The sequence below is a fragment of the Oreochromis niloticus genome, linkage group LG20 (genome assembly GCF_001858045.2).
Source record: "Oreochromis niloticus isolate F11D_XX linkage group LG20, O_niloticus_UMD_NMBU, whole genome shotgun sequence".
NCBI lineage: Eukaryota > Metazoa > Chordata > Actinopteri > Cichliformes > Cichlidae > Oreochromis > Oreochromis niloticus.
Genome location: NC_031984.2, coordinates 25,758,582 through 25,775,211, shown reverse-complemented (window position 1 = coordinate 25,775,211; position 16,630 = coordinate 25,758,582). Strand labels below are relative to the sequence as shown.

Here is a 16,630-nt window from a genome sequence, read left to right as displayed (position 1 = left end):
GATTAATTTGGCAGAAGTGAGGAAAACCTGTAGTGTAACATATTTATTTTGTTTCTCATATTTACAGGAACATCTTTAAGTCTCCCTGCGTCTGAATTGGCTTGTTTTTTCTTAAATTGACCGCCAGGTGGGGCAGTAAGCACATAGTTTCTCCTGTTAGGCTCTGGCTCAGGCACTGTTTAGAATTGGACCTTAAGGCTATAACTTGGGTTCAATTAACTCTGTTCTTAAAATATTTTCGCCCGTAGGGGCATAACCCTATCATTTATTTTATACTGGACCAGTACAGTAATGGCCACTGTCACTTGTTCAGCCCAAAGCTAAAATTTGCTGGAACCTAAGGAAAAACACGAGTTACTGTTAAGATGTAAGGAAATGTTGGAGTCAGTCGTTTTGGACACCGCGTAGTGGTTTAAGTAAGATTATTTTAGATTACCTGTAATTGGAAACCCTTGTAAAAGTCTTTTGGTTGGACAGAAACACTTACGCTGTTTTTAAACACATGTTAACCTGAGTGAAAGTCTTTTAAAAAAGATTCCACATGTGAAAATAGACTGTGTTTATGGCTTACATAGTACACCGACATTACACATTTCCACAAGTGTTCATACCAAGTCGTGCCCGCGCAGGTGTGGCTCTCAGGCTCGTGCCCGCCACCCCTCCCCCTCTGCTAGAAACTACAAACCTTGGCGGCTCGCTCCCGTCAAGTAATTCATTGTATCAGATTTAGACGGGAGGAAGCAGCGAGCGAGTCGGCTGGTCGGAAAAACAACTTTGGTCCGAGAAACACTGAAAAACCCAACTGCTAGGCACATAAACTGAAGGTAAACAACTTTCTGCGATATCCGACTATGATGAAATGTTGTTTCTTTCGCACTGTTATTTTTAAAAGTGATGGAAATATTTTTTTAAAGTTGCCCGAAGCTGAGCGAGGCCGTGCTAGCGAAGCTAAAAGCTAGCGATGTTAGCTTACGGTAGCTGAGTTAGCCTTTCCCCGAGCCGACCTCTATTTTAGTGCCGCTTCCGCAGTTGCTGTTCAGTTGTGCTGAAGAAAAAACTAGTGTGTGTTTATCGTAGAAAGTCTTTCGACCTCCGCCTCCCCCTAAAGAAAATTGTCAGGCTCTACCGGGCACTGTTTACAAACTGTGCAAACTTAGCAAGGCTTAAAAATGGAACCGCAAAGATTGGCCTAGATTGTCGAGTCTTAACCAAACAATGAGGCGATTTTCCTGACTTGCCTCGGCTGATCAGGCGGTTCTCCGGCGTCTCTTTTTTGACTGTCTGTTAGTATGGCTGTTAAGCGGGTTATAATTTTCCCGTAACGAGTTAAAGATAAGAAGGGCGGTATGAACGAGCGTTGCAGTTTCTTTAAAACCTAAAATTCATATTTCTCGTCATTTTGTACGCTTTAGAAGGCGTCAGTTGTACTTGGGCGCACCATTTCTACTTATTAGGGCATTTTAAGAGTTGTGTTTTCTTTTGAGACGTTTTGTGGCGAGAAGGTTTTACCTCTGGTAAATCGTACGTGTGTTATGTGTGGATCTCGCTTGGTGTGTAGTTTGGATGTTGGCCACCCACCCATTCTTCCACTGCGGACACACTAGCCATCTGTTGCCTCTGTGATGACGCCATCTTTCTGGTGACCCACCCAGTGTCTAGCTGGTTAAAAAAAATGTTTGGTTTAACACTCCGAGCTCTCACAGGCGACACACAACTTTTTCTGTACCTTGGCTATAGTGGACGACCATATATAGCAGAAGTCAGCTTTCTAACCCGCCACATGGGTGTTGCTTGGTGATACCAAAGTGATCCATCATCATATTTATGCGTTATGGTTATTGTTGATGTGACAGTATCATGGGTGTGACTTTGTGTTCTCTGACAGTTAAAATCAAAACTAAAGATCTAATGCAGTCTTGGGGAAATTGTAGCAGTGTATGTAATTGTCAAGTTGACAGAAGTATTTCCTGTTCTTTTTTTTTCTTTTCTTTGACTAATAATGAGAAACTGTTACATGTAATCCAGTGTTGGAGCCAGAGACCATAATCTCAAAGCATAGCATGTTGTATAGCATATAAATCATTGACACCCAGACTTATGTTTTAAAGTACTGTATGTTAATAATCAGAGTAAATATTTCTTGACATTATTCTTTTCGATGTAGAATAGCCTCCTGGGTAACTCCTATTTCTTCATAAGGTTCTATCACGCTGATTCTGCCTCCTAATACACGAGCAAGGTTTTACTGCAGGACTTGCGCGTTGTTGCCCTTGAAGCTGTTAACTAAATTCATATCCTCTCCACTGTAATAGAGGAAGATGATGGCTTTTGAACAGCATCCAATTTAGATAAATGGTCATCTTTGTCAAAATAATTTCATACCGATTAAGACTTCTTACCCATACCACATATATATCAGTACATGCGTGATGACAAAGACAAGCCCAGAGTTTAGGATGGTGATGAATGGGTGGCTGGAATTTGTGTGCTGGTTATTGGTAATTGTTCTGCAGCCTTATTATCCGCAATAGTGTCTCCAGAGATTTGTACCAAAGAAACTGTAATTTTTTTAATTTTATTTTTTAAATTGCAGTTGCTACCATAAGAATTTTTAAAATGGTGTATATTAAATGTTTAACAGTAATTTTATTGGCTGTGCTTATCTGTAGATCAACTGGTCTCATACACTTGATGGTATGCTTAACCTAAGCTAATAAAAGCTTCTGGTATTGATTATGGTAACTGGAGTCTCAGAACTGAAATGTATTTTGAAATTGTTGTTAACAAGAATTGATTGAGCCTTTGAAATTTGACAGTAGTGCTTTTACTTGTGGTTTTCTTTTTAATTTTAATTGATGATTGATGACTGTGCCTCCAGTTTGCGGAGTAATTCAGTAAGATGTAGTTATCAATGAACAGTTATCAGAATGTAGTATGTAGTAGGAACCTACATTTCTACTACATGTATTGTATTAATAAGGCCCACAATGTTGTTCCCTTTAATTTAATGCTGTGTAAAGTACACATTATAGTATGTGTGTTTCATTGTATGTTTATAACACTACAGGGCTAATCTGTTCAATGCTGTAAAAAAACATTTCCTGTTTATAAAACTGGGCTTGAAAGGGCATCGCATATGTGCATACTTTAAAAGTAAATTTGAAAACCGAGACCAAAATTGCTCCCACAGTAACTTACAGTGGTTTTATCTTCGTGTATTGTGATACTGATCTGGAGCTGCTAGTGCTGTTAGTTAAAACATTAAGTGTGGTAAAGTTCATTCAAGTATGAAATGCACTGAAAATTCAAAAGAAAAATTGGATTTATTTTATTTTGTTTATGATCAAATGATCAAAAACTGTGGCATAAATAGTTATTTCCTCTAGATTTGTACCTGCCTGAAAAATGAGAGATGAACTGAACCGTGGGTTTAAAGAAATGCTACACCCTTAAAATAAATGAATTATCATCTGATCGCATACAGGGCAAAACCGAAACCGTGACGTACAGATTCATCTGCACTGTTTACACTGACAACGGTCTGATATTTACAGATGGCTGTCTAGCCACTTTTAGCAAACCAGCAGGGACAAACTGGAGTGCACACAATGTTGAATCAAGTTCAGCAACATTGTACTTGGTAGGCTGAGATGGCATCCAGTCAAAAAAACATGGGTTTGACCAGTGTGAAGACGCTCTTTTCAATTCAATCTTTCACACAGACAGAATCCTTAGATCACAGGGGACATGGCCAGACAGCTAACTCGATGAGCAAATACTGTAAGGTCATAATTTAAAGGGCTGCCTTGACCAAAGGTAGCTAGTATAACAAACTCTTCTTTGTTACTTTGACATGTTATGACCTGAGTTCCAAAGTAAATTCATACACCGTGTATCTCTAGCCAAACTGCTTACAACAGGTGACTACTGCCTATATTAAGTACAGGTTATGTTAGGGGAAAAATCGCTGAAATGCAAATATTTCTCTTCTTGAATACAGCCCTTGTGAGCAGCCTAGTCATTTCATTAGCTGAAGATCTATGACATGTTTTAAAGTCTGTAGTGCTTTAGCAAACTAATAGCGCATACATTACCAAGCAGTTTTAAAGGGGATATTTTTATACCGCAATTTTCCATTATGTATGTACTGTACATATTGATAATAAATTGCAGCCCAAAGAAATGCATGTTAGGTCACAGAAGAAGCTTGTGCCAAGTATCTGTCAGAAACTGAAATATTTATCAGCTAGCAGTAGGGCTGCCACAAACGATTATTTTGATAGTCGACTAGTCACCGATTATTTTTGCGATTAGTCGACTAATCAGATCATGCATCCATTGAACGTAAAACGTACAGCTTATTGCGCCAGTATGCATCTGCTCTTATATAACTATCATTAGCTTACAGCTTTAAGTGTTTAAGATATGTGCTAACTAAAAATAAAGACAAGATGATAGTTTATTAAATGTTAATGAAATTTGCAGATTTTTTTGTTGAAGTTTAATAAACTCCTTGCTATCTAAAATATAACAGGACACCGGAGTATATTCTGGAGCATCTCACACTTCTGATAACCAGTTGTCTGCTTGACGTTTATTCAGCTGTGTAAAAACTATAACTTTAATCTCAGCCAAACCGATTTACTCAGGAACAAATTAAATACTAAAAAAGCCAAACAATAACATTTTTAAGTTATCTAAGTGACTTATGTATGTTAAACCTGAGTAGCGAAAGACGGCGGTGGGTTTGAAAACGATTTGCCGGGAGTCCGATGTTCTCACGGGCTGTAGTGAGCCTTGCCCCCGGCTAGCTATTGAGCTAGTAGTTAACAGACGTCTCCGAAAATGTCGGAGCGCTTTTGAAAATATGTGGTGTCTTGATAAACTGACCAGATATTTGAGGTTTACACAGTTACATTCTCGCCTGAAAATATGTTAAACGTTTATTTTGTGACCCAGAAAGTTTTAATATTACTGTTATTATTCTAACTAGCTGCCGCCATTGTTGGAAACTGAGCTGGGCTGCGCTATGAATTCTGGGACAGAGCTACTTCTTCTTCTTCTTCGGGGTTTAATGGCAGCTGGCATCCTTGTAAATGCAGTGCTGCCATCTTCTGTTTCAGTCCGTTATTACACTCTTAAATCCTACTACTTATTCCTGCGTCTTTTGTGATCTTAGAAAGCTTCAAACGACGCGTCGACTATTAAATCAGTCGTCGACGATTTTGATAGTCGACGTAATCGTGACTAGTCGACTAATCGTGGCAGCCCTAGCTAGCAGTCAGTTAACCAGCCTTAAGTGGGGGTAATTTTCCACCCTGCAGAATGTATTTGTGGGTTTTTTCCTCGCCAAGCATACACACCTTATCGATGCCACCGTGGCATTTTCTAAAGGTTTGTTGTCTTTTGTTTTGGTTTTTGGGGTTTTTTTTTCTTTCTAGCAAACAAGATAAAGAATCATCAGGTGCACAGTAATGTTTAAGGCTGTGTCATACAAAGTGAAAATGCTGACAGAATAGCATTTCACTTCACACTGACGTGTGAAAGCATTATGGAAGTGTTTTGTGTTTGAAAGTGGTTGTGTGTCTAAACAGGACTGCTTTTCACAAGTAATCAGAAATGCTTACTTGAGGTTTTTTGTTTGTTTGTTTGGTTTTTTTATATATAATATTTTAACAAACTAACAAAAAACTGCTGGCTAAGCGTATATATAACCAGTTGTCATTTGTTGCTCTCTGCTCCTCTGTGTACTCTTCACTGTAATTTGATCTTGTTGGTTGTCAACGTCTCTCTTTTGAGTTAATCTAATAGACTCTTGCTGACTAACACGCTAATGGGGTGGGGATTTGCACGTGTAGCCTAGTCCTTACCATCTACAAGATTATGAATGACAAGTGAAGTAGCATGTTACCTTGGTTTGCTGCTCATCCAGCATGCAACACAGCTTGCATAACCAGCCGTGTTTTGCTAAACTCAAACAATATACTATCTTTAGTGACTGTCAGCTCTCCCACTATCTGCGTTATCACCATGATGTCGATGTCCGAGAATGTGGTGTTTTGGAAAAAGACTTGTTACGTCACTCCTGTTAATTGACAAACATGTTTAAATTTAGCATGGCTATGAAATCTGGGCTGCCTAAATTTTAACAGTCGATGATGATGATGTGTGAAAATGTTCATTTCACATTCTGTTTGTTGTAAACCTGTAGACAATGCTCAAGTTTTATTTTTTTCATTGAGTACATCTGGATTTTAGAAAAACAATGATTAACTAGCAATTATCCTGTCGTTTAAATGTACATCTATAGACACCAAGGGCACTTAGTCATTATTCAATGAAGCCCGCTTGAAAGGTGCACGTTTACTTGATGCATTAGTCTAGAGATTTTACATTACAATCTACACGTCCTAAAAAATTGGCAGGTATGTGGAAACTTGCACAGAGCGTCACAGTCATTGTCTGATGACAACATTACGTCATAGATCCTAGCGTGCTCACAGCTCCAGAATCTATAAACACGCTTTTTAGCTTTCAATCATGTGTGGGATGGGCAACATTGTTCTGTAGTTTTTGTACTTTGGCCATCATTATTGCTGTACTCTCACCCTAAGAACTAATAATCAACCTATTTTAATCTTTTGACAGCACTTCTGTACTAGGTCATACTTTGTGATAATTGTATTTACTGAAATTAATAGCTAAAACCTGCTTTATATCATTTCCGCTGCAGAGACCCCTGCTAGCTATTAAGCATGGTTGGTACGTTTAAGGACTTGGTCATAGACGCATAACCAGCATTCATCAAAAGGAGGTCACATATACTCATTTTTACCTAGTGGGCAAATTGACTGTATACCTACCTCTAGGCTACAGCTGCCCCAATTCTTGTCTTTTCCTTTTGTCCTCAAGTCATGGTGGGGGTGGTCTGATTTTTTTTTTTTTTTTTTTTTTTTTTTTTTGACGCCGATGTCCTACTTAGACAATTCATCTACCATTTATAAGATGCTTTCCATGCTTTTTAGAGTTGATAACTAGTAGGACTGAAATTGAAAAGGAAACAAAAATATGTAACATAATTATGAACTAATTTATGTTCACTTGCTTCATCCTCTGTTTCTTCATTTCTATGGGAAGGGGCTAACTGAGCAGAGCGGTGGGCATAAGATGAAGACAACTCAATTTGTTCCTGAGCGCAATACAAGCCAGTCCTGGCCAGAGCATTAACAGCTCTGTTATAGTTGCTCTGCTCGGCAAGCAAATTTTAAAAAATGTGAGAGTGTGAAGCCCCCAGGGAAGAGCAGCATAGCCAGCGAGTGACAGGAACTCTAGCATGTGTGAATTTTACTGTTGGTTGATGAATATATTCTGTGGAAAAAATCTTAGTGGTGGAAGTAAGCCCCATGTCCATATGTGCTGTGCTTTAGGAAAACGCTACCTTTTCATCAGAAATTTACTGAATTTGTTGCCAGAAACTAAAGACTGTAGGCAGCATGTATTTCGAAATTTCAGTTGCATGCAAATTACTAGATGAACACACACATATATATATATATATATATATATATATATATATATATATATATATATATATATATATATATATATATATATAAAATGGTATGTTAATAAATTTTTATTTTCATGCAGCTGGGGTTTTATTAAACTATGGTACATCAATAAAACTCTGGTACCCTAGCAGATTAAAGGGGCCAGCTAAACAAAGAAATACGTTGTTACATCTCCAGAACTGCAGCAGATCAACACCGCATCTTAGCTGACGGATTGAAAGACAACAGGAGAGGTGTCAAGCAGTTTGCTCTCTACCACGCCTCCACCTGACTCACTATGATGGAGATAGCAGGGTAGAGAATGATGATTGGCACTCCACACTGCTATACCTTCTCAAACCAAGGAGGAAATATCCATTCAGGGATGTGATTTATTAGCCCTGCTATGTGAGGTCCTGTTGTCCTTGTGCTGTTAGCAAGTACACAGTACATGTACTGTGTTGGTGTGAAAGTCTAAGCAGCAGGGCCACCATGACAAATGAGCTATGTTTGATGTGTGCTCAGTGAATAAAGACAGCGTTTCAGTGTGTCCAGCTGAACAACCCTAGCATTTTAAAACACATTTCCTATTCAAATGAAGTCAAGTCACCTTCTCTTGTCCTGTTTTGTGTTTCTATTTTTAATTTTTTAAATGTGGCCAAGATTATAGTCCTTTTCCATAGTTTAAACAGCAGTGCATATTAAATAATTGTAAAATATCGGTGGCCAGTTCAGCAGAAAATCCAAAACACTGGCACTCATTTTGTCTTTGTGACATTCAGCTGAATGCAATTTCCCAACATGGACTGATCCTAGCTGCTGCAAACCAGTGACACAAGACTGCATGTTGCTCATTTGCACTAACTTCCTTTAACTCTGTTGGGCAAGCTCATCTCACACCCACACTGGTGCGCTTGTTGGGTCATTTACAGTAATGAATTACTGGAACCTTGACTCAGTACTTCCTAGTAGCTCGCATCTTTGTGCACCACGCAACGCCTTTGTGATGTTGTGTATAGGTAGTGCAGAAAATGTGCAGTGCAGTTAGAAGAACAGGGGACAGTGTAAACACTACACTTATTCTTATGTTACATGCACAAGACATTGGATTATTAATGAAAGTGGGTTAGTTATTTACTCAATTTTACATTGAGAATGTGAACAACATAATTAACCTTTTAGTTGTTGTTTTTTTTACTTGCCATTTTTGAATTTATCAAGTATACCCTGTTTTCAAATCTGTTTGAATAGTGATACCAATATATTTCTGCCTTTTAAATTTTTTTTTCCTAATTTCATTAACCATTTCACAACTCTGGGGGGGCTTCTGAGACAGAGTTGCTTTTCAGCTATGTGGTTTAAAGGTGTTAAGTGTAGTGTTGCATAGTTCAGGTGCACCTTGCAACACTACCCTTCTATGTGGCACAAATGTGACTGAACTTTCACATTTTCCTCTGTTCTCATGCTCGAAATGGGCAGTCAAACAAGACCTGAGTAGTACAAATTTTATTTGTGAACAGGAGAGTAATTCTCCCAGTGGTTACAGTCAGTGCCTTTTCGATGCTATGTTGTAATGCCATGCTATACGTATACTTGATGCAACGCTCTTCCTGTGGTTCCCTGATTAAAATGTTCCTTTTTGTATTCCACCAGGGATGGCAGCCATCCGTAAGAAGCTGGTAATAGTGGGGGATGGAGCATGCGGGAAGACTTGCCTTCTAATTGTCTTCAGCAAAGATCAGTTCCCTGAAGTCTATGTCCCCACTGTGTTCGAGAACTATGTTGCTGACATAGAGGTGGACAGCAAACAGGTGAGACAACTGCAGGGATTGGAACAACTACACTGCCTACTGATACTTAATTTCCTGTGCTTTGGGGTAGATGCTTTAGACCTGTTGACCCATCTTTATAAGTGACTGTTTTACTCTGTGAACAAATGCCATTTAAAGATTCTTACCTGAATTAAAATAAGTGTGTGTGTGTATATATATATATATATATATATATATATATATATATATATATATATATATATATATATATATGAGAGAGACTTTTTTAATTTATTGTTGAATATTTTACTAACGTAGGTGACTCAGTCTCGGGTCTTCTAAATGTCACAGCACATCTTTCCCTTCCTTACTATCTGCACTGGTTTTTGTGCTGGGACTCATTTCCTCGGTGCTTAATCATGCTCAGTGCTTTAATTCTACCTTTAGGGCCAAGTGAGCAAGTGTTGAAAAAATGTACTATTCCATTTTCACATCTTCCTTCACACAACAGCAGTCATCAGCTAAGTCTGGTTTCTTTTTCAGCTTGGTCATCGTGTTTGTAGCTCTTGTGTTTGCAAGTGAGGATTATATAAAATATAGTAGGACACTCTGCTCAGGAGTTCAGTGGATTTGATTATGTAGCACTCCACACATATCCTGTGTGGGTGGAGTTAGTTCTTCCCAGATAACTGCGGCAGCCAGCCTCATCAGTCACAAACTCATGAGTCCTGACCTCTTTGTGGGTTAATAGGATTCTGGGACGGGAAGTCTTTATTGGCTGTCTGATTTCTAACCTCCTGTGCTGCTGCAAAGGATTCATGCTTCTTGAAGTGTGACACTTTTCCAAATGCCTTCTTTTACCATTTAGATATGCATTCTGTATAGAGAAGATGTTATGTCACTGGCATGTTTTTTATTGTCTCTGAAATTAAATTGCACATTCGGAATGAACAAGAGCACAATTTATGTGAGCACTTTGTTGGTATTTTTTCCCCCTACCTCTTACAAATTTGGCACGTGTATTACATGTACCAAGTCTTTGCAGAAATATTAATTTAAACTAAAATTGCTTTTTGAAGGTGATTGATTATAGGCAGCTTGTGGATGTTCTCTTATGTCTGGCTAGTAATATAATGCTTTATATGGCTTTCAAACTGGGTATTCGAGAGGTTGTGGAGAGAATATTTGAACTATCTAATGGCAACATCTGGGAAGAAAGGGGGGGGGAAGGGAAAAAAAAAAAAAAAAAAAAAGCAAATCCTAATTTATCATTTCCATATCATAGATCAATACTCTTTCAGGTCTTTTTTTCAAATTATAATTAGTGATTATGTTAGTAATCCTTGCCAGTTTAAGGTTGCAAAAAAGCCTTTGTTGTCAAGACTGTCTGCTGTGGGTCTTGCTCACGTTCTTTGCTGGCTTCAGTGTAAAAGTTATGCTGATCAAGATGAAAATTACACATTTTTCCATCCCCTTTTGATCCTTTTTAAAAAAAAAAGAAAAAAATTCCTTGTTCTCCTTTTATCAAATCTCATCTTTTGTCCTTCTTTGCCTTCTCTTCTCTCAATGTTGGTCAGGTGGAGTTGGCTCTTTGGGACACAGCAGGTCAGGAGGACTATGACAGACTGAGACCTCTCTCCTATCCAGACACTGACGTCATCCTCATGTGTTTCTCCATAGACAGCCCTGACAGCTTGGGTGTGTACAAAGCAAACACATTCTTGCAGTTACATACATTCATGACTTAAATAAAACCAATTGTCTCTTTTGTGTTTGCCACATTTCTGATTTCAATAGAAGATATTTCTGGACTGTTTTGATTGTGCACTTTGCAGAGGAACTACTTACATTTGTGTGCACGCAGAGTAACAAGTCATTTGTCATGTAGTGTCATCCACTCCTGCTGTTGAACATAAAGTTGTATCTTTTTTCCTCATGATGATTATTAACAGCACTTCCGTGATCACATGGAAATGGCTGTACATAAAAGTGATAAAAGCAGCAGAAAATTAAACTGCCAGAGATTAATTAAATAAGATTCAATGAGAGGACATTATAGTTGTAATAAAACAAAGTCTTATTGCATGAAAGATTGTCATATATCTTCAAAGCAACATTTTTTTTGCTGACTAAGTAAGACTACATTTGATACTCAGTGGAGATAAAAGCAGAGCTCTTTCTTCTTTTCAGAAACATAATTTAATCATGTCTGCATAAGCTTAAATTTTAAAGACTAATCAGAACGCTGACATCCTCCAATTTTACTCTGCTAACACATTTAAATGTAAATGCAGCTGCTGTGACATCAAACTGCTTTGTTTTTGCAAAGAATGCAATGACGGTTTGTGGTGCCCACTTTTCCTATGAAAAAATGGGATTATATGGTAAATAGTACTTTGTTTCTACTTTAAGTGAGATACAGAGAGCTACAAAAAGATAAACAAGTCCACTGGAACAGGGCAGGGATGGACACATCATCACTGGAGAATGTCTTAAAGATTTTTAAAAAAAAGGGGGGGGGGGCTGTCACCTCAGGCATAAATTTTAGTCTGACAGTTATAACACTTAAACAATTGAATTATTTGTTTGTTTATGCCTCCCGTCTCTGGTCTTTGTCCATTACAGAAAACATTCCAGAGAAGTGGACCCCGGAGGTCAAACACTTCTGTCCAAACGTTCCCATCATTCTGGTAGGAAACAAGAAAGATCTGCGTAATGACGAGCACACACGCAGAGAGCTGGCCAAGATGAAACAGGTGCCTGACTTTTTATTTAGTTTGAATTAACATGTTTGTTCTGAACTAAATGAGAGTGAATCTTAAGTGTTCTTCTGATTTTTAGATCTTGAATTAGTGGTGCCGCGTTTCTGCCAGTCACTGTAGCAAAAGCTGTTTGAGATTAAACACTTATCTAGAATATGTGTTTTCCTAAACTACCACTTTGTTTTTCTCGGCTAATAGGAGCCAGTGAAGTCAGAAGAGGGCCGAGACATGGCCGGGCGGATTGCAGCATTTGGCTACATGGAGTGCTCTGCTAAGACCAAGGATGGCGTGCGGGAGGTGTTTGAGATGGCCACCAGGGCAGCACTGCAGGCCCGTCGTGGAAAGAAGAGCAATAAATGTGTGCTACTGTAAATTGGCCGTCATATTTGGACTGTTTTCACCCTGGGTTACTATACCTGGGGATAGGGCTTGGGAGGGACAGAGGGATTACAAGATGGGAGAGGGAGGGAGGGAGGGGGAGGAAGAAGAAAAGAGTGCAGTAAATGACTACCGCTGTAACCTGGCTGTTTGTTGGACTGAATTTACCCTGGGACTTGGGTTTGAAAGGCTTTGATGGCGAAGTACAGGTGGGGAGACGAAGGGAAGGGAGATGGTAAACGACTACCGCTGTAAACCATTGGGCTCTTTACCTGTGGGTTTACCATCTGGGTGGGAAATTTACACCAGCGACCAGCCAAACGCTGGAACAGTTACTTTTCAACAAGCCACTTACACTGATAAAGATCCTTAAGAGTCCTTCGTAAAATCTAGCTGACTGGTAACCCTGATGAAGTTGCTCATGAATTACAGGGAGTTGGGGACAATAACAAAATTTTAAGTTTCCTGAATGGATGACCAGACAGACGGAAGGGAGAAACGGACAGCACAGTAAATGAGTACCACTGTAAAAGGCCACCAGTGGACTTCATCCCCAGGTGCTCATGCCTGGAATTAGGGCTAAGATGGTGTGAAGTTTGGAAGATGAAGGGATGGGATGTATGAAGTTCTGAAGTGGCCACGATAAGACAGGGAAGCCAGGGCATCACTTCCTAGTTTTGCACTTTTATCTTGCTCGTTATATGCTGTAGGTCAGTTAAAACAGCCCTCAATAGGAGACAAATCGCCAGTTAAATAAATTGAGTGCTCCTCAGAATGGTGCTTGAAACAAATTTGAGGTGTATTAGCTAGCACTTCAATCCAATGGAAGAAAAACTGTCTTATTGATAGGATTAAACTAGTAGTCACATGCTGTCAGGTGGGTTGTGTTATTGGAGAGGCATGGAGCATGCTCACGTGCCGTTTAGTTTCTCTTTGTAGTTAATCCTCTGTTTATAGACTCTGTGACAAACACATTGAGCCTCTACTCTTACTGGATAATCTGTTGCAGACACCTGATGTTGAGTGCTGTTATTTGAGGCTAGCTGCTTGTTTTAAACGAGATCTGAAGTGTATCTTATCACAGTCTGCTTGCTTCAGATCATCTTAGTGTTTTAGAAAACACAGCCAGGTTCAGTTATTTCCAGGTTAGCAGCCGTGGGCCTTTGGTGGCCAGGCAAGATGAGCATAAACATGCTGGAGTCTTAACTGCAGCTGGTTTGTCTACTTTAGTTCACATCTGAGGGTTCTTTAAAATTTAAGTTCTTCAGACTGAATCAGTGGAAGTGGCAGGTGAATTGTGGTCCCATTGGAAGAGAAAGGTAGCTTCCTGTATTGCGTAGACCCACCTGAGCAAACTGCCATGGCTCTGCTCCCATCCCTTCCTGTTCCACAGCTGGCCGCTGGTGCTCATCCTCCTCTGGTTTTAGACCAGGACAAAGAACAAGGAGAGGAGAGTAATGTTTACATGCGCACCACTGATTTCCTTATTTGGGATGAATGACTATGAATATTACGTGTGTGTGCTTGTGTAGGCATGTAGAAGGGTCATGTGTACATTAAGCAGATCAGGTAAATTTTTAAGGGGTTACCTGTTGGTAACTCTCATCTGAGAGACAAACAACAAAGTGACATGACCCTTTTATCCCAGAACAGTGCATAGAAATGCCAGAATTGTCAGGTTGGTCAGCCAGGTGGATTTCGTATAACATGCAGGTGATCCACGTCAAAGAAATAACCACCTGCTGCTAATAGTTTTTTGTTTAAATAAAGAAAGAGGAAAACGTAAGCATGGCCAGTCTGAGGATTGGTTAGTCACCAACCTTTCCTGACTTTACTGTGCATTTTGCTACCACGTTCTGGCTCTCTTCTGTGAAAGTGTTGCACCCTCCTGTTCTTCTTCCTGGTCTACAGGGAGGAGCCTGTTCTAGAAACCAGTCTTGTGGTGTTTGTTTTTATACTTTATTTCCAACTTCTTTAAAAAAAAATGTCATAAACATATGTTGTCTATCAGTATTTAAAAAAAAATAAGAGGTGGAAGACTAGGGAATACTTATGTTGCTTTAGGTTTTTGTTTTTTCCTTCTCTCTGTGCTTTACCTGAATCTTTCTGATGATTTACAGTTGGTTTTAATAACCAATCAATCATCCCGCCAAATGCTGTTGTTGGGCAGTCAGGAGAAAGGCTGGCCTCTCGGCTGCCTGTCTAGAGCATCGCTAGGACAATTAGTGCTGGCTTTTTTTTTTTTCCTGTTTGTTTGTTTTTGAACACACTGTTAGCTGAAAAGACAAAAAAAGGAAAGCAAACTTTAGTCTCATGTACAAATCATTTTTATTTCTAGTTTTTATTGTATTTTTAAGTCCTTATTTTGGATGCTGAAGCAGTGATTTAAACAAAGGAACAGGAAAAACCAAGCTGTATGCAAAGTCTGTAAATATATTAAAAAAAAAAAAAAAAGGAAAAAAAGATGTGGGTTTGTTCATACTAGGCTATACACACGCACATGACTGGAAACTATTTGTAAACTAGCTTTGGTTTGTGTAATAAATTACTTTCTATAACACACAGCTCCTATTCATTATCGTCTCCAGGTTGGGGAAGAGCACTTTGGCTCAGTCAATAAACATGTAATATAAATGGATTGATGGTTTAGTGTTTAATGTACTGGTTGCTTTATGTCTTAAGATTAAAACACTATGTCTGAATACATGAAAGTAAAACCAGCACAGGAAATCTAGAGAAAACTCCAGACAGCAGTTGAGGGGAAGTGAAACGACTTGAGATGCAATAGAGCATTTTAAAAGGAACCAATTCTTTCTTTCTTTTTCCCTTTTTAAGACTTTACTCGAGCGGTACATTTCAGAAAAAGAAAAGAAAGCATGAAGCAAAAGACTCGAATCAAGGTTGCTGCAGCCAGAAACTAACTTAATGTTATGTGGGGGATGCACTAAACAATCTCACAATATAGCTCAGGTGATCAGGGTTTAGGATTGAGTCTCTCACAGGAAGCTTCAGTCATGCTCTTGCTCTTTAAGTCATCCACACTTACAGAATGTGGTCATTATTTTATACTTTGTGGTCTGAGATCAGTTCAGACTGATAAGTCTCAACTCAGGATGGAAATATGAAATTGCATTCCCACTGCACCTTGAAATGATAACTCTCCAAACCCGAACGTCAGAATGAGCTTAGATTAAATAAAAAGCTAATTCTCGCTGAAGTTTGATTACGACCCTGATAAATAACCAGTCGTTGGGATGACTGCTGCTTGGGGAGCAGAAAGTAACACCATAGCACTCAGAGATGATGTGCCAGCACTCGCCCCGAGGCCTGCGCTGCAGAGAGTGTGTGGGATGCTGAGGTGAGGCAGTTTCAGCCTGCGTGGGACGGTGCTGGATGTTGTGGGGCAAGTAATCGAGAATCTGCGAGTGTGTGCGGAGTGTGGTGCCACTCGGCGTCCAGCAGTGGTTGTGTAATGCAGCGTGGAGGAGTGGAAATCCAGGAATAAAATGGATTAAATGTATGAGCAGGATGGTACTCGCATGGAGCTGAGCCTACATGCGCCTTTGTGTAACTTAAAGAAAAAAATACCTCTGTGTTTAACACATGTAAGCAGTCAAACGGCGTGGACTAAATACTAGTAAAAAAAATCTGCCTGTGTCAGTTCCTTTCTTGTGCTGCCAGACACTTTAATGTGAACACAGAAATCATGATTTGGAGAGTAATGATCGCCACGGGCATTAGAGTGCAAGAGGCCACAGGAACAGAAATTAAGCATTCATTTAATATTCACAGAAGTAGCATAATAATGCCAGGCCTGATGAAAAAGGCTTTTAAAAAATGACATTTCAAAAGGAGGGCATATCAGAAACTCCGGCTGCTTTATTATTTAAAAACAGTGCTGTGCTAAAGTCTTGAGGCACCATCGTTTCTTTATTTTGTTTCCAAGCAGGCTGACTTTGTCCTTTTCTAAAGTGGTCTCGACCTATAGTTCTGAGTTTTCTGAAGGTTTTCCAAAGCTTTTCTTTAGACAAGTTTTCTTGCACAAACAATGAGCTATTAGCCAAAAACTTGGCATCTCCTAGCACAGTGTGCACATCAGAAACTGTCTCAGTGGAAGGGTGGCTATCAGGAAACCATTCTTAATGAAGGAAAACAGGGAGAAAAGGCT

At 39.3% G+C, this 16,630-nt stretch overlaps 1 protein-coding gene across 1 annotated transcript; it reads left to right on the top strand.

Moving 5' to 3' along the window:
- Nucleotides 1–666: 666 nt before the first annotated feature.
- On the top strand, nt 667–15,022 carry rhoab (ras homolog gene family, member Ab). The gene is made up of 5 exons (XM_003444913.5): nt 667–824; nt 9,204–9,361; nt 10,900–11,020; nt 11,948–12,078; nt 12,283–15,022. Exons 2-5 carry the CDS (start codon nt 9,206–9,208, stop codon nt 12,454–12,456), a joined length of 582 nt encoding a protein of 193 aa, XP_003444961.1. The 5' UTR covers nt 667–824; nt 9,204–9,205; the 3' UTR covers nt 12,457–15,022.
- The last annotated feature ends 1,608 nt before the right edge of the window (nt 15,023–16,630 follow it).